Here is a 22,969-nt window from a genome sequence, read left to right as displayed (position 1 = left end):
ACATTAGAGACTTTAGAAGGACTTTAACCAATAATGGTAAGCAGCGAGTGAATTTAAAATGGGAAGAAAAGGTCTAAAACTAAGCCACTTATAAGGATTTTTAGTGCTAATCTAACTCAAAATACTTTGGGCCATGCAATTAGGGAAGATTTTTAACTCTAATTTTAAAGAAAGTTCTATTTGAGTCTAGGGTAAATTGAGGACTATATTGTAAACATTAAAAAAAAGTAACTTTTAGATACTATTCTGTTGGAGCTTTTCATTTATGTATATTTATTTTATATATGTTTTTATTTATATTTTGAAATCTTACTCTAAACTGTGTCCTGAATAAATAGTATATAAATACACTATTTATTGATGGCTATGCCTGACTATTTTAATAAAGAGTAATGTTTTTGAAGCCAAAATTAAGTATAAATTTTTCATTTTTTTGTCAACTGTGGAAAATCTAGTTGTATGACCCACAAATAAGATATCACCATTTGCACTATTTCTTCTACTTATTGTAGTGTGCTCCAAGGACATAAGAATAAATAAACCACAGGTGCTAAATTTGGAAATCCAAATCATTAGGTTTCCAATAAGTAAAAGTGGTTCTCATCTTGTATTTATAGGTTCCCAGATTGTGATGAGCCGTATCCTCGACTTGCGGATCTGAATTTAGCTGGAGATCCTACTGAAGGAGCCCCAGTGGCAGTGCAGAGGGACTATGGTTTTTGGTGTCCCCGAGAGTTGAAAATTGATCCTGATCTTGGCTATTCTTTTTTGCACGTGCGTGATTGCTCACCTCCTTGTCCAAATATGTACTTTAGGAGAGAAGAACTTTCATTTGCTCGATATTTCATAGGATTGATTTCAATCATTTGCCTCTCTGCCACACTGTTTACTTTTTTAACTTTTTTGATTGACGTCACAAGATTCCGTTATCCTGAAAGACCCATTATATTTTATGCAGTCTGCTACATGATGGTATCATTAATTTTCTTTATTGGGTTTTTGCTTGAGGACCGAGTAGCCTGCAATGCATCTAGCCCTGCACAGTATAAGGCTTCCACAGTGACACAAGGATCTCATAATAAAGCCTGTACCATGCTTTTTATGGTACTCTATTTTTTTACTATGGCTGGCAGCGTTTGGTGGGTAATTCTTACCATCACATGGTTCTTGGCAGCTGTGCCAAAGTGGGGTAGTGAAGCTATTGAGAAGAAAGCATTGCTGTTTCACGCCAGTGCGTGGGGCATCCCTGGAACTCTAACTATCATCCTTTTAGCGATGAATAAAATTGAAGGTGACAATATCAGTGGCGTGTGTTTTGTTGGCCTCTACGATGTTGATGCATTGAGGTATTTTGTTCTTGCACCCCTCTGCCTGTATGTGGTGGTTGGGGTTTCACTCCTCTTAGCTGGCATTATATCTCTAAACAGAGTTCGAATTGAGATTCCTTTAGAAAAGGAGAACCAAGATAAATTGGTGAAGTTTATGATCCGGATTGGTGTTTTCAGCATTCTTTATCTCGTACCACTCTTGGTTGTAATTGGATGCTACTTTTATGAGCAAGCTTACCGTGGCATCTGGGAAACAACGTGGATACAAGAACGCTGCAGAGAATATCACATTCCATGTCCATATCAGGTAAGGGCAACCTTGTTCTAAATTTCAGAATATGCAACAGTGAAAAGAGCTAATCTTAGCTGTTTTGCTTTTTTTTTTAACTCTTCACGAGCAACGTGTACGTATTTTAAAGTGAAGATAATGGCCATATTTATTGTAGTAAAAATGTTTTTGTACACATATTTCTATAAACATCTTTCTTTTAAAAGATGACTTTTACAAGTCCAAGCTATGGGCTTTTAAGCACTTTACTTCTGTTATCATGAAATAGTTGCTTGTTGATTATTTAGAAGGCTGCAGGTTTGAGGGGAAGATGTTGATTAAAAAGGCAGTGTCTTTCTGTGTAAATTTTATTGACATTCAGAATAGGAATTGTTTAAAAGTTTTGCAAAAAAAAATAGAATGCGTTTGTACAAACAAGTTCATCTCCTAATTGATCTTGGTTTTTCTTTTTTTCATACTAAAGTTTCCTGAAGGTATACTCATTTGCCTTTGAGTTTAAAGAGATCAGATAATCATAGAATCATAAAATTTTAGATCTAGAGAGAACTTTAGAGGTCATTTATTCAGGTTCCCTCTATAATTTAGAATTCTTAAATATCTATCTCATATGAGGCTTAGAAATACTGACTTGCTCATACTTGGCTTGGATTTAGTCCCAGGAGTGGAGTGGAACAGGGAAAGTAGTTTAGAGGAATTGAAGCGAAGTATTTATCTCTCTCATCTTAAAACCTTCTCTAGAACCTATGTCCCTAGCTTTTAAACCCTCTCTTCCTTTTCAGACAAGTTTTCTTGAAAGAATTGCCTCCAGTTGGTGTCTCTTGTTCATCATGCTTCAGCTTCCCTATTCTTGAAGTGCATCAGCCACCCTTTCATCTCCCCCAACCCTTATGTTTCTCTAATACCTTTTAAATACCTTTATTAAAGTACTTATGCATTATAGGTAACATTTGTTTACTTGTCTCTTTCCACTACTACATAGTGAACTCTTTGAAAGCAAGAACTTCTTTTTCACATTTTTTGAAAGCATGTTCTGTAGATTAGTAGATGATGGCATTGAGAATGTGGATGTGTAGAATGAGAAGAAAAGACATTTTAAAGAAATGGTAACAGTGTATTGGGGACAAGGAGTGTGTGATTAGCACGTAGTCAATGCTTATAAATATTTGATGACTGAGAATGCCTATTCCACCGTTTTTATTTTGTGTTATAAATAGCCCTATACAAAATTATATATATATATTTTAATGTTTTTTTAAAGGAACTTTAGCAGATTTTGAAATTTAAAAAAATTTTTTTATTTACTTATTTATTTGGCTGCATTGGGTCTTTGTTGCTGCACATGGGCTTTCTTTAGTTGGAGCGAGTGGGAGCTACACTTCGTTGTGGTGCATGGGCTTCTCATTGTGGTGGCTTCTCTTGTTGCGGAGCACGGGCTCTAGGCACATGTGCTTCAGTAGTTGTGGCATGCGGGCTCACTAGTTGTGGCACAGGAGTTTAGTTGCTCCTCAGCATGTGGGATCTTCCCGGACCAGGGCTCGAACCAGTGTCCTGTGCATTGGCAGGCAGATTCTTAACCACTGTACCACCAGGGAAGCCCCCTAGTTTCTTATGTATGTATTCATTCATTTGTTCCTAGGTACCGTGCAGTTTTTGTTGAATTTGTGAATGAGATCTTTTCTCTATTACATTTTTCAACTGGTTATTGCTGGTGTTCAAGAATGCCACTGATTTTTATATATCGACCTTATATTGAGCATCTGTGCCAAACTCTTCTATTAGTTCTAATAGTGTATAGATTCTCTTAGATATTCTCTGTAGATATCCTATTGTCTGCAAATAGGGACAAATTCGTATCTTGCTTGCTTTCCAACTCTTATGTTTTATTTAAGATTTTTGCAACTGTACTCATAAGTGAGATAGATTGTGATAATTTTTCTTTTATTACCCTGTCCTTTTCCTTTTTGGTGTCAAGGTTATAATCGCTTCACAAAGTAAGATTTTTTCCTTCTATTCTTTGAAACAGTTTTTACAATAGATAGGGGCTGTCTGCTTTTTGAAAGGGTTGGTGTATCCTCCTGTAAAAACCCTCTGTCATGGTATCTTTGAAGTAAGGAGAGAGAAGTTTCATCTTTCTAAACTGAAATTCTGCACCCGTTAATCAGTAACTCCCCATTCCTCCCTGCCTCCCAGCCTTTGGCAACGATTATTATACTTTATGTCTCCATCAATTTGACTACTCTGGGTACCTCATAAAAGTGGAACTCAGGTACTAGAATTATATGTTTTCATTCAGAATTTTACCTTAGAGGAGTCTTATACAGACTTGTGAATTGAGCATTAGAGATACCAAATTTTTATTTGGAGTAATATCCATACATAATTGAACAAGATTTGTTATTACTGAGCATGCCTAAAAGAATGCTTAGCAGGTTCTGATGATAATTCCTAATGAGAAGTTTTTAAAATGTATTAAGCAATGATGTTATCCTTGAGGTAGCCTCCTCAGGTGATTTAGGGAACATATTTGAATATATGTTCACTTGAAAATCAGTGAGGTTGCATTACAGTCATTTCTCATATTACTGAAGCTTTCAAACATTTGAAAAATCAGTTTGTAAGGTACTTGATCACATTGTTTCAAAATACCAGTTGGGTTTCATGTAAATTGCATGTATTTAAGTCCATAAGTTGAAGAAAAATGGGCTTGTGTAAACTCTTAAAATATTTTAAATGAGTGCCCTTGCTGAAAAGAGAAATTCACTGCTTGGATTTTAAAATACTTTATACCAGCTTGTTTTTGCAAGAACAGTCTTTTAAAAAAGTGTGTATTAAATAAAACTTGAGAAAGTAATATTTAATGACTGAATCAAGAATTGTGAAATATAGCTTGAGTTTTCAGAATAATGTATATTTTGCAGTTTAAAATCAATTAAGTTTATTCCTAGAATATGTTTCATCTTAAGTATTATTTAAATAACACATTAGTAATTTTCCAGGTACTTAGGTTTTTTCTTGTTTTTCTTTAAAAGTAATTTCCTTTATTTGAGCTTCTAAGAGACTCAAAACATTTTAAGAAAGAATTGTAAGTTTCAAAGTTTGTTAATATTTCTAGAAAACCATTCACATGTAACATATTGGTTAAAAACATAGGATTTAAAGTCCTGTCTCTAACATTCTGGGCCTGTTTCCTCATGTAAAATGTTGGAAATAATATGTTAAATATAGTAATATCTACCTCATGGGTGGCTGTGAAGATTAAATGAGAAAATAAACTTAAACCTCCTACTGGAGTGCCTTGCACAAAGAAAAATTTCAGTATTCTGTTGTTATAAGTACATAATCCTTGAGGTTTAAAAAGGATTGTTCTTAAATTCTGTACTAGAATCATCATTTTTTCCTTTTAAACATTGATTTTCAAAAAAACACATTTCCTTTCCTAAAGTGCTTCTTTTTTTTCCCTCTTTCATCCATCTAGTCCAGTGCTGTATGTCTCAAGGAATTTTGATACTAGAACCTGTGTTTCAGTAATAGAAATGTGTTACTGTAATAGAAGCAGCTTAGCTGAGACTGTCAAATTCACATTAGAGCCATTTGTAGAATTAAAAAAAACTATTTATGTGGAAAACAACAGCAAAAAAACGTTATTTGTATTCTTTCAGCCACACAAGGCGGCCCATCTGTTGTTGATCTAATCTTGATTCAGAAACATACAAAAATATCAGAATAACAATTTTAGCTTCATTTTCTGATAAGAGTATTTCCCTTTACCAGATAATTCCAAAAGGAATCAATATTGTTTATGAAGGGACCATAAGGGAACGGGTATGTTTTGCACTTCTAACATTAGTGACAGCAAATAATTCTGTATAAATATATAGTATATATTACTAATCTTTTTTTTTTCTGCTACTAATCTTTAAAGTGGTAAATATCCTGCCTGTGACTTCCTGGCACCAAATTGATTTGTCCTCAAAATTGTTTAGTGTCTATAATAGAGGGAAAGAGTGAGACTTCCTGAAAAAATATTCTAAGTCTCTTGTAGGAAAATATTTTAAATATTATATTTTTAGGGACTTCCCTGGCAGTCCAGCAGTTAAGACTTCGCCTTCCAGTGCAGGAGGTGGAGGTTCGATCCCTGGTCCAGGAGCTAGGATCCCTCATGCTTCATCGTCCGGGAGCTAGGTTCCCACATGCCTCATGGCCAAAAAACCAAAACATAAAACAGAAGCAATATTGTAACAAATTCAATAAAGACTTAAAAAATTATATTTTAGAAATATAGAATGTTAAACTTATAAAAAGCTATTCATACTATTATGTACAGATTGTAAAATGCTGTCAAATGGAACTTTTGGATAAATATTTAAAAACATACAAGTTACTATTATTTTGGCCTCTGCTAAACAGAATAAATAGCCTAAGCCGCAAGTTCAGTTTAAGTCTTAACTGCAGATATATCTGGTGTACAAATGATTTACACATATTTAGGAAGAAATTCAATGTACTTGCCACTGTCTACAGCAGGGCACAGCAGACTTTCTCTGTAAGGTCATATAGTAAATATTTTAGGCTTTGCTGGCCATGTGGTTTTTGTTGGAATTACTCAGCTCTGCTGGTGTAATGCAAAAGCAGCCGTAGACAATATGTAAACAAATAGAAGTGTTCCAATAAAGCTTTGTTTACAATAACATAATTGGGGCACATTTGGTCTGTAGGTTGTAGTTTGCCAACCCATGAACTACAGCAAGTATTATTCTCTATCACCTTTGATAATTCGTAACAGTGGTTGGTGACCTCTGGCACTTTTCTGTCCCATGGAAATTGTCACTGTTTCATTCTCATGACTGCTTTTGAGGATCATCATTTTACTCTGTTGCATAATGGCATTAAAAATATTCAATAAAATCTGATATATCATAATAAATTCTGGTACATCCCTATAATAAAGGCATGCCAATAAATCTTATTTCCAGTTGTCTTTGAAGTCATCACCACACCAGTTTAAGGAAATAATTTGAGTAGTTTATGGGAATAGTAAAATAGAAGCAACAGAATGTAATAATCATAGAAACTTCTAGTAAGTAAGTATGTACTTAGCAAATTTATACACATTATCTCCTTTAATCCTCAAAATAGCTCACTAAGTTAAATTGTATTCAGTTTTAGAGATGAGGAACTGAGTCCCATAATTGCATACAACCTATCCAAATTCTTACAGTAAGTGCTAGAGCTGGGATGTGAATTGTATTTCTGATTCCAAAGACTGCTAACCACCTACCTGATCATGTTGAATATAAAATCTTCCATTTTATTTCCTCTACTGAATCACAAGTATTTTTTTATCAGTGACTTTATAAACTGTGTTGTTCTTTGAGTTCATTAATATTGTAAGTTTGCTAAAGAAAGAGCTAAGAAGTTTGTCTTACAGTAGAACATTAGGAAAATAGTAAAATACACTTAAGTTTCTTCAGACAATATGATTTCTGACAATATGTCTGAATAGGAGCATCAACAATTAAAGTCTGAACCAGTAAAATCTGTAAAGAACACACTATCTGAGACATCACAGGTCTTACATGATTTAGGGGGAGATCTCCAAAGAGTCCCCTACTTCAACAATTATTATGAATTGGAACCAGCACAGTAAGGAGCTAGGGATGGTCAAGCAGGGTCAGTTAGGTGAATGAGTCGGGAAAGGTCACCTAAGTGTGGTTGCTGTTGGTAGAAGTTGAGACTTGGGTCAGCTGGAAAGTTGAGAAAGGGAGCCAGACAGTCCCTTGCTAGCCTAAATCACCAGGGTCATAGGCAGAAGTGTTTGCAAGTTAGCTGTACCTTCAGGCAATCAGCTGGAACAAATTCTTCTCTGGGATTTCCACTGACTGATTAATCAAATAGCTCACACTATAAAGCCACCAAACACAAGAAAACAAGCCACTATGACTGAGAATCATTGGATATAACAACATCAGACTTACAACTGCAAATACTGAAATTGTCAAAACTGAATAATAGAATAGATAAGTATGTAATGTTTATAGAAGTAACAGATAATAGTCACAAGGATTTTTTTTTTAAATTAAACATCTAGAAACATAATTTTTGAAATGAAACTCCGTTGATGAATTTCTGAAATATAAAACAGCAGTTTAGACTGCTGTTTGAAGAGAAATTTAATGAACTATTAGTAGGTGAAAACAAAGCTATCAAGAATGCAGTAAGAGAGACAAGGAAAATATGAAAGAGATGTTAAGAGAAATGGAGGACAGAATGAGAAGGCTGAATAGGAATATAGAGTCCCAGGAGGGAGTACCAGGAGGAGGGAATCAAGAGAGTGTAGGCGAGGCAATATTTAAAGAGATAATGGCTGCAAATATTCCACAACTGCTAAACATGTGAATTCACAGATCAAGGAGGTACCATATACCACTAGCAGGATAAATAAAAAGAAATCCACACTTTAGTGAAACTGTAGAACACCAAAGACAGGAATCTTGAAAAGTGTTAAAAAAGGACAGGTCATCTAAAGAAGACCAGCAGGTAGAATGACAGCAGAGTCCTTAACAATAACAGTGAGAGCCAGAAGGCGACCTATTACCTTCTAAATGTCGAGAGAAAAAAACTTTTCACCAGAATTTTGTAGCTTGTAAAACTGTTGTGGTAGACGTGGGGATGCACTGCCAGATCCCCTTTAAAGAAAGGTGTGCTGCTCAGCTGCAGGGAATGGGGTCAGCAGGCACCCTTCAGGAGCAGAGACCTGCCTTATCTGAGGTCATGCCGTACCTGGGGTGGCCTGCAACCAGAAATTGTTAGGTGAGCTAAGAAGGCCTGGCCACTGGCCCAGCATGGGACCCTCTGAAGGTCCTTATTTGCTCCAGAACTCGCTGCCAGTTTGGCAGAGGCTTTTCTGAGAAGGCATGCAGGTCATTTTCTTCTGCCCAGCCCTGCTTCCGCTGTTTCCTTCACAGGTACTTTTCCCTAATAAACATCTTGCACCCCAAACTTTATCTCTGCATGTTCTGGAAAACTCAAATTTGTTCTCAAAAACAAGGATGAAATAAAGCCATTTCCACATAAACAAAACCTGTGAGTTTACCACCAAAAGACTTGTACTAAAAGAACTTCTAACGGTTATATTTCAAGAAGAATGAAAATGGTCTCATAGATAGGATATGCAAGAAGGAATGATGAGGAAATAAAGTTGTAAACATATATATATAACTAAAATATTGTTTCTGTAAAATACCAGTGATAGTGTATAATTTGGGGGGTTAAGAAGTACATCTAAAATCCTATAGAAAAAAGAATACAGCAAAATGTATATATAGACCAGAATTGTGTTAATCAGCTGCATCAGATATCAGTTGATGATCTAGAACCCCTGACAAATGCCCTCCCCACCCCCCTTTTTTCGCTCTTCTCATAGGCCTCTTGTTCTTTACCTTTTTAAAAAATTCTGATTGTTTTTTAATTTAATTTTTTGAATAGGTGATTTACAGTGTTTATAATGTTAAAAATAATAAAAATATATGTTGCAAAACATTATCCCTACTCTTATTCCTCATATTCTCAATGTTCGCCCCCTCTCCATATATAGTTTTTTGTATGTATTTCCAGAGTTTCTTTTTCCATAAGGTTGTTTTGAGAAGTAAGTCACAGTATACTCAAAAGAGCCCAGCACACACTAGGAGGTCACTAAATTTAATTCCCATCTCTCCATAACCATTTTATGACTTTAAGACCCAGAAAGGATAGTTGTCCATGTGTTTTGCTGCTGAATGTCATATTTTTTTTGCTTTATATCTGTAAATATAAATTGGAACCATAAAACCATGTTTCATGCATGTCATATTCTTAATGAAAATTTCATAGAGCTTTCTGAGCCTTGGCCTAAGACTAATTGAGAAGGCAAAATATTTTCTAAAGTGAATATGATTAATAGAACCTTGTGTGTTTTTTGGAAAGTGATTCTGGTGTTTCAGAATATTATATTCATAAAATTAGGAAGTTTGGCTGTGCCTAGTTTTTCTAAGATGCAAATTGTTTTATTATTTCAAATATAAAATGTGAGATTAGTTTTTTCTTTGATTGAGGTATAATTAACATACAGCATTAGTTTCAGGTACACAACATAATGATTCGATTTTTGTATATATTGCAAAGCGATCACCACAGTAAATCTAGTTAACATCCATCACCATACATAGCTAACAAAATTTTTTTTCCTTGTGATGGGAACTTTTAAAATCTACTCTCTTAGCAACTTTCAAAAATGCAATACAATATTATTAACTACAGACACCAAGCTGTACATTCCATTTGTTTATTTATTTACTTAAAAGGTTAAATGAAGTTTTTTTTTTAGTTTATTTATTGGCTGTGTTGGGTCTCCATTGCTGAGCGCGGGCTTTCTCTAGTAGCGGTGAGTGGCGGTTACTCTTCCTTGGAGTTCATGAGCTTCTCATTGCTGTAGCTTCTCTTGTTGTGGCACACGGGCTCTAGGTGCATGGGCTTCAGGAGTTGTGGCACATGGGCTTAGTTGCTCCGTGGCATGTGAGATCTTCCCGGACCAGGGATCGAATGCTTGTCCCCTGCATTGGCAGGCAGATTCTCCACCACTGTGCCATGAGGGAAGTCCCTATAACTTATTTATAACTATAGAAATTTGTACCTTTTGACCACCTTCACCCATTTTGTCCATCACTGCCCTTTGCCTCTGGCAATCACCAGTCTGTTCTGTTTATAAATTTGGTGATTTTTGAGGGGTTGTTGGTTTTTTTAAATTTCCACATGTAAATGAGATCGTAAGGTATTTTTTTTCTCTGACTTAATTTCCCTTTAGCATAAGCCCTCAAAGTCTATCCATGTTGTCACAAATGGCAAAACGTCATCCTTTTTAATGGCTGAATAGTATTCCATAGTACATTTATACCACATTTTCTTTATCTATTCAACCATCAGTGGACACTTACGTTGTTTCCATGTCTTGGCTGTTGTCACTAATGCTGCAGTGAACATGAGGTGCATATATCTTTTCAAGTTAGTGTTTTTGTTTTCCTCAAATAAATTCTCAGAAGTGGAATTGCTGGATCATATGGTTGTTCTGTTTTATTATTTGAGGACCCTTCATTCTCTTTTCTGTAGTGGCTGCATCACTCTTCACTCCCACCAGCAGTGCACAAAGATTCCCTTTTCTCCCCTTCCAACACTTGTTATTGCTTGTCTTTTTTTTTTTTTTTTTTTTTTTGCCTTGTGTAGCCAACAGTTTTTTTTTTTTTTTGCTTGTCTTTTTGATAATAGCCATTCTGACAGTTGTGAGGTGATAAATTGTGGTTTTGATTTGCATTTCCCTGATGATTAGAGATATTGAGCATCATTTCAAGTACCTGTTGTGCATCTGTGTGTCTTCTTTGGAAAAATGTCTATTCTGACCACTTTTTTTTAAAGATTTACTTATTTGTTTGGTTGGTTGCCCCAGGTCTTAGTTGCATCAGGTAGGCTCCTCCTTAGTTGCGGCTCCAGGGCTCCTTAGTTGCAGCTTGCCAGCTCCCTAGTTGCAGCAGGCAGCCTCCTTAGTTGTGGCATGTGAACTCTTAGTTATGGCATGCATGTGAGATCTAGTTCCCTGATCAGGGATCAAACCCAGGCCCCCTGCATTGGGAGTGGAGGAATCTTAACCACTGCTCCACTAGGGAAGTCCCTTTCTGCCCATTTTTTAATTGGATTGTTTGGGGTTTTTCTTTGTTGGATTGTTGAGTTCTTTATAAAACAGCCATGTTTTCTGTTTCATTATTCTATACTTAATAACTAATTAAAAAATTTTTTTCTGATTATTCTTCAGTTCATATTTAGAAAAGAGAATGGAACTTTTCAAAATGATTTACCTTCAATTTGATTTGTTTTGAGAAAAAAACAGTTTATTACTTTAATCTGGTTATGAAAAGAAAGGTTATGCTTTTCATATGATGAATGAGCATCATTATACTGTGAATTCTGATTGAGTTCTCTATGTGCATCAAGATTAAGCATAAATTCTACAGAGTTTTTAATTATTTGTTTCTCAGTTATTGCATCTATTATTGTAAAGTAGATGTGTGCAGAATACTGTTCCATTTTTTAGCTATTTCTAGTTCATAAGATTAAAGTGACATAAGAGTAATGATCATTTTTCCTTCAGTATAATTAGGATGAAAGTTCAAGATGTTGTCCTTTGCTTAATCAAATGTAAATTCTGAAGAAGTAAAATTTTCTATTTCATAATGTCATCAAAGCAAAGGAATAGAATTGAGATTATTTGTTTTCATTTCAGCTTCTTGAGTGAATTTTGGCTTTAAGCCTTTTCTTACCTAATTTGTGAGTTTTCCATGAGGTTAATTAAATAATAGGCACAATACGTCCAGATGTCATGATAAATCTTTGAGATGTTAATATTGTGTAGTTACTCCTCTAAGTATATATGCTCTGTACCAATCAATTCCTTTCTAATCAGACACATTCTCCTTTATTTCCTATTAGTATACTGAAGCCATTTTCTCATCTTTTTTCCTGGCTAGTCTCTCACTTGGAAAGTTGTGTGTCCCTTAAATAATGGGATAAAAATTTGTTCTTTAATCATTAAATTTTATTTTTTATCTATCTAAGAGTTGACATCACCCAGAGTGTTACAGCAGTCATTGGTAAAGTTAATTAGGATCTAAATTGTTTAACTTTCCTCATTGCCATTAGCCATTCTTGAATTTAGAAGAAAGCATTCTTTTAAGGTAGTCTCTGTGTTTGGAAAAGAAAATGAGATTATTTGCAAAATATTTGAAATGTGAAGTTTGTATTTTATCATTTCCTCTGTTGATTGAAGGAAAGCTTGGGAATTGAAATCCCAGCTTACTATACATATTTTTCACAGGATTACATATAAATCGGTGGGCCAAGGATGGGAGAAGATAAACTTAGAAGTAAAAGGAAGATAGAATGATATGGATCTAGTTAAAGGAGTGAATTACTAATTAGTTCTCTGTTTACCCTACTTAGTGCTGCTTTAATTTCAAAACTATTGCCTCTCTGAAAGGAACAAAGTATATTAAAATTATAGGAGCCTTAACTTCCTTTTGTCCTTTACTTTTTTAAAAAATAAATTTATTTATCTTTATTTATTGGCTGCATTGGGTCTTCATAGCTGTGCCTGGGCTTCTCTAGTTGTGGCGAGCGGGGCTGCTCTTCTTTGTGGTGTGCAGGCTTCTCATTGCAGTGGCTTCTCTTATTGTGGAGCACGGGCTCTAGGCACGCAGGCTCAGTAGTTGTGGTGCATGGGCTTTGTTGCTCTGTGGCATGTGGGATCTTCCTGGACCAGGGCTCGAACCCATGTCGCCTGCATTGGCAGGTGGATTCTTTTTTTTTTTTTTCCCTCTCCAATTATTCCTTTGTGGGTTTTTTTTTTTAAGCTCTTTATTGGAATATAATTGCTTTACACTCTTGTACCAGCTGTTGAGGTACACCAAAGTGAATCAGCTGTATTTATACATATATCCCCATATCCCCTCCCTCCCGAGACTCCTTCCCACCCTCCCTGTCCTGGCCCTCTAAGGCATCACCCATCATCAAGTTGATCTTCCTTTGTTATACAGCAACTTCCCACTAGCTTTTACAGTTGGTAGTGTATATATGTCTATGCTACTCTCTCACTTCATCCCAGCTTCCCCTTCGCCCCCCGCCCCCCAACCCCCTGTCCTCCAGTTCATTCTCTGTATCTGCATCCTTATTCTTGCCCTGTCACTGGGTTCATCAGTACCATTTTTATTTTATTTTATTTAGATTCTGTATATATGAGTTAGCATACAGTATTTGTTTTTCTCTTTCTGGCTTACTTCACTCTGTATGACAGACTCTGGGTCTATCCATGGCATTACATATAGCTCCATTTCATTCCTTTTTATGGCGGAGTAATATTCCGTTGTATATATATGCCTCATCTTCTTTATTCATTCATCTGTTGATGGGCATTTTGGTTGCTTCCATGTCCTGGCTATTGTAAATAGTGCTGCAATGAACATTATGGTACATGTTTCTTTTGGGATTATGGTTTTCTCTGGGTGTATGTCCAGTAGTGGGATTGCTGGATCATATGGTAGTTCTATTTTAGTTTTTTAAGGAACCTCCAAACTGTTTTCCTAGTGGCTGTACCAACTTACATTCTCACCAACAGTGCAGGAGAGTTCCCTTTTCTCCACACCCTCTCCAACATTTATTGTTTCTAGATTTTTTGATGATGGCCATTCTGACTGGTGTGAGGTAATACTCATTGTGGCTTTGACTTGCATTTCTCGAATGATGAGTGATGTTGAGCATCTTCTCATGTGTTTGTTGGCCATCTGTATGTCTTCTTTGGAGAAATGTCTATTTAGATCTTCCGCCCATTTGTAAATTGGGTTATTTGCTTTTTTGGTATTAAGCTGCATGAGCTGCTTGTATATTTTAGAGATTAATCCTTTGTCCGTTGCTTCTTTGGCAAGTATTTTCTCCCTTTCTGAGGGTTGTCTTCTTGTCTTGTTTATGGTTTCTTTTGCTGTGCAAAAGCTTTTAAGTCTCATGAGGTCCCATTTGTTTATTCTTGATTTTATTTGCATTCTTCTAGGAGGTGGGTCCAAAAGGATCTTGCTTTGATGTATGTCATAGAGTGTTCTGGCAGGTGGATTCTTAACTGCTGCGCCACCAGGGAAGTCCCCGTCCTTTACTTTTAAAAGATATTATAACTGTTTCCGACATACAGGTATTTGTGTATATTTTTGTATGTTATATACGTACATATATGTATATTATAAAGAATAATACAATGAACAACAATAGATTTATCACTCATTTAATAAATAAAACACTAACAAAACACCAGGTCCCCCTCACTGATTGGATCTCCCTCCTAAACTGTCATTATCCAGAATTTGGTGTTATTGTGTATTTACTTATATATATTTATTTATATATGTATTTACCTAAACAATATATTACTTGAAGTATTTTAAAACTTTACAGTGTCAAAACTGTGTATATTTTTGCAGCTTACTTTTTTCATTCATTATTTTTGTGAGATTTATATATGGTAATATGTACAGTGTGTGTTTATTTTCTGTCTTTGCTGTTCAATGTTTTGTTGTATGAATATATCACATTGTTTATCTGTTTTACTCTTAATGGATATTTAGGTTGCACATTGTTTTTACTCTATTATAGATAATGCTGCTATGAATGTTGTGCATCCATGAGAGTTTCTCTAGAATATACAACTAAAAATGGGACTGTTGGATATTGTGAATCTTCAGCATTACCAGATGTTGCCCAATTGTTTTCCAAAGTTGTTGTACCAATTTAGAACCTCATATGAAAGTACAGAGAGTTCCCATTGTTCTACATCCTCACCATCACATTGATACCAATCATGAGACTTTTAATTTTTATCAATCTTATTGGCAATCCTCTTTGCTATTTTAATTTGTATTTCCCTGATTACTAGTGAGATTGGACTTCTTTTCTTAAATAACTTACAAGTTAAGTAACTATTTATTAATAATTATTAACTATTTAGATTTCCTCTTCTGTGAATTGCTTATATATACACATAATATTCTGGATTATAATTTCTTAGTTTTATGCATTACAGATATCTAACTTTGGTTTTTCATTGTTTTAATGGTGTTCTTTGATGAGCAGAAGTTTAAAATTTTAAAATATGTTATTTATTCTTTTTCTTTGTTTTTTTAAAATTGTATCTTATTTGAGAAAGCTATACCCAAAGGTTGTAAATAATATTCTCCTTTGTTTTCTTTTAACAATTTTAAAGTTTTGCTTCTCAGATTTGGATTTTTAGTCTGTAGAATTTATTTTTAGAACTGGAGTGAGGAGGTGATATCATTTTTAAAATATGTAGATGTCTAGTTAGCACCATTTTTTGACTAGTCTATCCTTTCTCCACTGATCTGTAATGCTGCCTGTGTCATATAGTATCAAGTTTCCATCTGTGAAACTTATTTTGCTATTCTGTTCCACAGTCTGTTTTCTATCCTTGTCTTGATCTTCTGTCATTGTCTGAGTTACTGTAGGCCTTAATTCTGTTTATATCTGATAGGGTGAGTAGGTGAGTTTTCAAAGCAGAATAAAAGTAAAGGCAGATAAAGCTTTGTAGGGTAATAAGGGCACAAAATTTGGAATCAGAAGACCTCCATTCCAGAACTGTTATCACTTATCAACATGACAGACTCTGCATGAGCTTGATCAATAGTTTATTTTTATGTGGGCTTTAGATGACCACAGGCTCAATATAAGCCAACATTTTGTAATGAATTTTTTTTTTTTAATGAAAGCAAATCTAATACAATATGTGTCTCCATTAGCAAAGGATAGATTCCACTTGATAGGGAAAGAAGCCAAGGACTCTGCCAACCTGATTCAAAGCCAGAGTCTCAGAAATGATCATTGAATTTAGGCCACCATAATAACCATAAATATGCCCTTGGTGGTTTTCTTCTTCTTCAAGGCTTTTTTCCCCTTTAGCATGAATAATTTTTTTCTATTTAATTAAAAAGAATTTAAGTCCCAGGGTCTTTGGTGGATCATGGCTTTAAATTGGGAAAACAAAATATGGGAAAATATTTTCCATATTGTGATCAAATAAAGTCACATTACAAAATTCTGTTGATTAAAATTAGAGTGTGTTAGTGCAGATCGGTTGTTCAGAAGATAGTGAATGTAGGCTCTTCACAGCTAGCCAGGCTGTTGTAGAAAAAGGACAATGATCAAGGTATAGGACTTATAGGTGCTGATTGTCTCCCTTCTCTGCCTGGGATTCTCCTTCAGTTCCCAGTAAATTGACCAAAGAAATATATATTAGATGAGTTTTTTTCAATTATTAAGGTGGTATTTTTTAAATTTAATTTTTATTTTATATTGGAGTATAGTTGATTTACAATATTGTGTTAGTTTCAGGTGTACAGCAAAGTGATTCAGTTATGTATATACATACATCCATTCTTTTTCAGATTCTTTTCCCATATAGGTTATTACAGAATATTGAGTAGAGTTCCCTCTGTTGATTATTTTATACATAGTAGTGTGTTTATGTTAATCCCAAACTCCCAATTTATCCCTTTTCCCCACCTTTCCCCTTTGGTAACCATAAGTTTATTTTTGAAGTCTATGAATCTGTTTCTGTTTTGTAAATAAGTTCATTTGTATCATATTTTTAGATTCCACATATAAGTGACATCATGATATTTTTCTTTCTCTGTCTGAGTTACTTCACTTAGTATAATAATCTCTAGGTCTATCCATGTTGCTACAAATGACATTATTTCATTCTTTTTTATGGCTCAGTAATATTCCATTGTATATATGTACCACATCTTCTTTATCCATTTCTCTGTTGATGGACATTTAGGTTGCTTCCATGTCCTGGCTGTTGTAAATAGTGCTGCAGTGAACATTGGGGTGCATGTATCTTTTCGAATTATGATTTCCGCCAGATACATGCCCAGGAATGGGATTGCTGGATTATATGGTAGTTTTATTTTTAGTTTTTTAAGGAACCTCCATACTGTCCTCCATAGTGGTTGTACCAATTTACATTCCCACCGACAGTGTAGGAGGGTTCCCTTTTCTCCACACCCTCTCCAGCATTTATTGTTTGTAGACTTTTTGATGATGGCCATTCTGACCAGTGTGAGGTGATACCTCATTGTAGTTTTGATTTGTATTCCTCTAATAATTAGTGATATTGAGTATCTTTTCAGGTGCAAGGTGGTATATTTTAACATCAGTAGGAATACATTGTTTTCAGAGAACAATTATAAAAGAATAGTTTGAAGTTTCTCATTTGTCCATGTTAATTATACAAGGAGCTAAGATATTTAATGGATTTTTTCCTCAAAAAAAAGGCTGTAGGCATTCAGTTCATTATAGCGATATTTAAAAATAAAAACTGAATGTTGTATTCCCTTTCCTTTATTTAAACATTTTTCTTTAATGGGTTTATGCCTTTCTAGCTAGTACATATCCTGTTTTACATACTAACTGCCCGCATTTTTGTGTGTTCCTTGTGTAATTTATAACCAGATAATAATTCATTCTCCTTCCTCTTTCTTTTTCCTCATTTATAAGGCAAAACTCCTTTCCGTATAGCAATAACTTGCATTCTTCCCCAGTATCTTGGCCTTCTGGCTCCAATACTCTTTACCAGTAGCACTTTCACAAAACAAGTGTTGCTTGAGTTGCTTTCTCACTGTATCCTTATCGTGGCAGGTACTGACTTGTCTTCTCTAGGACTTTGGCTTTAACCAGAACCTTATAATACAAAATGTTCCATGTTACAACCCTCTGTCCTCCAATTTTCCTCTATACTGTCATTCCTTATTAAAGGTTTTTGTTGTTGCTGTTATTACTGATTTTGTTTTTAGCACTCCTTCCCTTTAATTCAAGCATTTCTGTTATGTGGACAGTATTTCTAATTTATGAAAGACAATACAATGCAATTTAAAAGTACTGTAGAAGTTACAAAATGTGGTTTCTCCCTAGGCTCTCTTTTTCTCCCCTCCTCCTTTTCTGGGTAAACTTATCCAGCCCCATATTTTAGATTGTATAGTTCAACTTTGTTTCTGAGCTCCAGACATATATCTATTTATATGACATTTCCAACTTCACATGTCTAAAATAGAATTCTTAATTTTTTCTCCTTAAACCTGCTTCCTGCATCCCATCCCTAGTTTTTTCCTTTCAGTAAATGGTATTACGATTCACGAGCTGCTCAGATCCAAATTTGGAGCTATCTTTGAGCCTCCCTTTCTCACATACTTCATCACATTCAATCCATCAATTTATCACCACCTCCACTTCTACCTTAGTCCAAGCTATCTGATACTTCCACAGTGGCCTTCAGATTCATCTTCTTGCTCCTGTTCTTGTTCCTTTACAATTTATTTCCAACACAGTAGCCAGGGTGATCTTTTTAAAACATAAATGAGATTTTGTTGCAACTTCAAACAAAACACTCCAGTGGCTTCCTATTACTCTTAGAATAAAGCGGTAATTGTTAATGTTGCCTGCCAGGGCCATGTGTAATTTGGCCCCTTTCTACTTCCTTGACTTCTTTTTTACTGTACTTCTCTTTGCATCCTCAGCTCTAGCCACGCTGGTTTCCTTGTTATTGTTCTTTAGAGACAACAGATTTGTTCTTTCAGGATTTTTGTTAATGCTGTTTCTTCTTGAAATACTGTTACTGCACAGTATACTTCAAATCTGTGCTTAATTGTTAAGTCCTTGGAGAAGCCTTTTCTGACCACTTTGATGCATGCCCCATCCACCACACTACATCCCAAATGCTATTCCCTGCCCTTTTTTAGTTCTGAGTTTATTACTACCTGAAATTAAAAGATTTCTTTATTTCCTTGTTTATTGACAGCATTCTATCGTCACCCTGCCCCCACCCCTCCCTAAAATGTAAACTCTAAAGGGCAGGGAATTTTCTGACTCATTTATAGTTATATCTCTTTACCAGGACATTGTAGGCACTCAGTATTTAAGTGACTAAATTAATTAGCTACATGACCTTCAGCAAATCAATTCACCTCCCTAGTTGTTGATTCCACATATATAAAACAAAGGGACTATATCTGTAAGATCCCTGAAGAAGAGCATTTTGGACTGCAGGTGATGAATCATCTGGAATTGAAGGCAACCCCAAAGTCTTTAAGTTTAGGCCCCCTATTTATAAGTAGAGGTCACATTGCTCTGGCCAGTGCTCTTTTCACGTGACACAATGCTTCTAATTCAGTGCTCAACTCTGGTTAAATCTCCCTCTATACTTCTTTGATTACAACTTTACTAGCTTTCATTTTTAGATTTTTGACCTTGTTCCTTTTCATTATATCGTTTGTGTAAGCCACATCTTTACATTTACAAATAATTGTTTTTCTTCAGTCATTCATTGTTTTATCGCAATTCATTGAATATAAGCAGATGTGATTTGAAGATGCTTCTCAATGATCACATTCTTCCCCTTACCTCCCTCCACTTTTATAGGAACTTTTTCTTTTTTTTGAGCCAAAAAATGTATACAGTCATAGTTCACATGTACATCTTAGATAGTACTGTAGGTTTTTTTAATCACGGAAAAGGAAAATAACTTTTGGACCAAAATTAGATACAATGGAAACTAGTCTCTAATTTCTGTAGAAAAATTTTCAAGATTAATAGGGTCCTAATAGCTGATGACTTTGCCTATTCCAATCCTTTAATTTTCAAATGGGGAAATTTAAGTGTATAACAGCACAGGAAACACTAGGATAAACAAAGATAAACAGTTCCTTACTCCAGCACTTCTCAGGGCATTTAATATTATATGAATGTGCATGTGAATCTCCAAGGCCTGTTATAATATCCAAATTTTATTTTACCACAGACTGTCTTATTATGAATTACCTTTTAGTATCTTCTGGGACAGTAGTGCTTCATGTACCACATGTTTGAGCATTTATGAGGTGTCAAGCATAGTTTTAAGAACTTTACATGCTTCAACCCATTTTACATACTACATGTATTTGTTCTTTCTTAATATTATGTGAAAATTGATCTTTAGGAAGCAATTTACCAAAGCAGAGAATGCAAGGAATCACAAGAAGGGGGTGTGTGTGTGTGTGTGTGTGTGTGTGAGAGTATATATAAATGCAGAATATAAGTCCTGTGCATTGATTCATTTACAGTTCATCATCATGTTTTCTATCTAGTTGATCATTGATCTATTTATATAGCTTGCTTTAGATATTTGTGATATTCACTGTATAACATGTATTAAATATCAGTATAATTTTTCAGTAGTTTCTTAGGGTGATTCATCTGCAGAACATTTATTGATATCTACTAATCCAAATTTACATTGTATTATAAGCTTTTGGCATTCCATTAATTTGGTAAAAGTTTTCCTGGTTAAATATGTTTTATAAATGTTGATTTTATATATATATATACACACACATATATATATAGGTTTTCTCCACTTTAAAAATTTTAAAAATATCAGGAAAAATTACTGTAAAAGCATGCTCAGAGGAAAAACACACTTCCCCATCAATATAATCACCATTTACATTTTTCTGTATATTTTTCTATCATTTTGGTGGGTACTATTTAGATATGCATACCACTCCTGCCTCCAGCCAGTGAACCACGCTTCTTGCTCTTGTATGGTCTGTTTCCTTGAATTGGGCTAGCCCTGTGACTTGCTTTTAAGGAGTAGAATGCAGCAGAAGTGATTCTGCATGACCTTGAGACTAAGTCATAAGAAGACTTCAGCTTTTGCCAAGGTCTGTTGGAATGCTTGCTGTGGGGGAAAGCAGCCTCTAGTAAGAAGTCAGACTGCTCTTAAACCGCAAAATGTATGGACTCCCAATCTAGTCATATATGGAAGGGAAGGAGGGAGGGAGAGAGATCCCTAGCCAGCTCCTACCTTTCCAGCAATCCTAGTCAAGATGCCAGACATTTGAGTGAAGAAGTCATCTTTATATGTATGTCCAGCTCAGTCTTACATTCAGGTGATTCTAGCCCCAGCTGTCATCTGACTGCAACTACATGGGAGAACTCAAGTGAACGTCACCCGGCTGAGCCTGTTCAACTCAGAACTGTTAGAGATAATAATAAATTCTTCTTTTAAGCCGTTAAGATCATTTTGGTATGGTTTCTTACACAGCAGTAGATGATCAGAACAATGCATGGTGGTATATAACAAAATACACCAAAAAGCCGTGTTTGATATATGTATAAATAATATGTTTTGGATATTATATATAATCTTAAGATGAAAATATGATTATATTTGATATGGTAGTCTACACCTAGTAGCATACTAGGGCTGGCTCACAAGAGACGATTGTGCACATCTCTTCATGACTTCACATTCAGTGATATCATTTTGGTAGCTTGAAATAGCCATGGTTGGTGTATTTACACCACAGAAATTGGCATATGCTGCAAACCAGGGTTTTACTCCATCTAGAAAGCCAGTTGTTAAACATTTACCAGCACACCACTGTCTCTTATTTCCTTTTTCCACTTTATATTATCGTTTTTGAATGGCTACTTATTGGGTTATTTGGATGTACCATAATTTATTTAAGCAATCCCCTATTATTAATTTATTATTTCTTCAGGGTGTATTTCTTGAAATAGAATTTCTGCATTAAATGGTGTACAAATTTAAATTTTTGGTAAATATTACAAGATAATGTACCAGAGAGATTATACCAATTTATATTTCCCCTCAACAATGAAGGTATTTCCCCATACTGCACTGAACTCTTATTTTTGTATTTGAAATGCTCATACTTTAAAAAAAAATAAGTTCTCTATGCTTTTTTATTCTTAACATTTTTAAATAAATAATATATTCATGTGGTTTAATACCCCAAAGTTACATAAGTATATGGGAAAGGGTCTCCCCTCTACTTATACCTGTATTTCTCAGCTTCCCAGTACCCTTCCCAAGGGTAACTTGAATGTTACAAGGAATTTGTGTATCATTTCAGAGATGTTTATATGTATAAAAGCAAGTATATTCTTTTTCTGCTTTTTTTTTACTCAGTAGTAACTATAAACTTCATCTTGCTTTTGTCATTTAACAGTATAGGTTGGAGATAAATACCTAAAGAGAAAAGGCTTACTCAGTATTTTTTTATGACCTCATAATATGCCATTGACTGAATAAACCACATTGTTTCTAATATTTTACTACTGCAATCTATATATGTACACAGTTGCATATATGTGATATACTTGTATCATAAATTTTTAAAAGAATTACCTTATCAATGATTGTAATATTTTATTCAGATATAATTGACGTGTTAGTTTCATAAAAGGTATAATTTTGATAAATACTGCTAAATTGTCTTTTATAGAGGTTGTTTTTTTTTTTAATTTTATTTATTTATTATTTTTGGGGGTGTACACCAAGTTCAATCATCTGTTTTTATACACATATCCCCGTATTCCCCCCTAGAGGTTGTATTAATTTGTATTACCATCTCCAATATATGAGAGTACAGCTGACCCTTGAACAACACAAGGGTTAGGGATGCTGACCCCCCATGTAGTGGAAAATCTCTATATAACTTTTTAGTACTGTAGTACGTATTTGTAGGAAAAAAAAAATCTGTGTATAAGTGATGTGCATTTCAAGCCCATGTTGTTCAAGGGTTGACTGTATATTTCACCACACATTTGCTGAAAAAATGTACTGTGAGACTTCTGGATCTTACCTATCTGATAGGCTAAAAAAAGAGAATCATCATGTAATTTAAATTTTTTTAAACTGAGGCTGAGCTCTTAT

General features: G+C 34.8%; 1 protein-coding gene across 2 annotated transcripts in view; it reads left to right on the top strand.

The window, feature by feature from the left end:
- Positions 1–22,969, top strand: part of FZD3 (frizzled class receptor 3) — an 85,249-nt gene that overhangs the window by 37,504 nt on the left and 24,776 nt on the right. For both annotated transcript variants that reach the window (XM_057725300.1, XM_057725301.1), the window contains one exon: positions 618–1,635. In XM_057725300.1, coding sequence (XP_057581283.1) covers positions 618–1,635 — 1,018 coding nt within the window. The remainder of the gene's footprint in view (positions 1–617; positions 1,636–22,969) is intronic.

The sequence above is a fragment of the Hippopotamus amphibius genome, chromosome 2 (assembly GCF_030028045.1).
Source record: "Hippopotamus amphibius kiboko isolate mHipAmp2 chromosome 2, mHipAmp2.hap2, whole genome shotgun sequence".
Lineage (NCBI taxonomy): Eukaryota > Metazoa > Chordata > Mammalia > Artiodactyla > Hippopotamidae > Hippopotamus > Hippopotamus amphibius.
The sequence above is the reverse complement of the archived record's forward strand: the minus strand, read 5'-3'. Positions and strand labels throughout refer to the sequence as shown.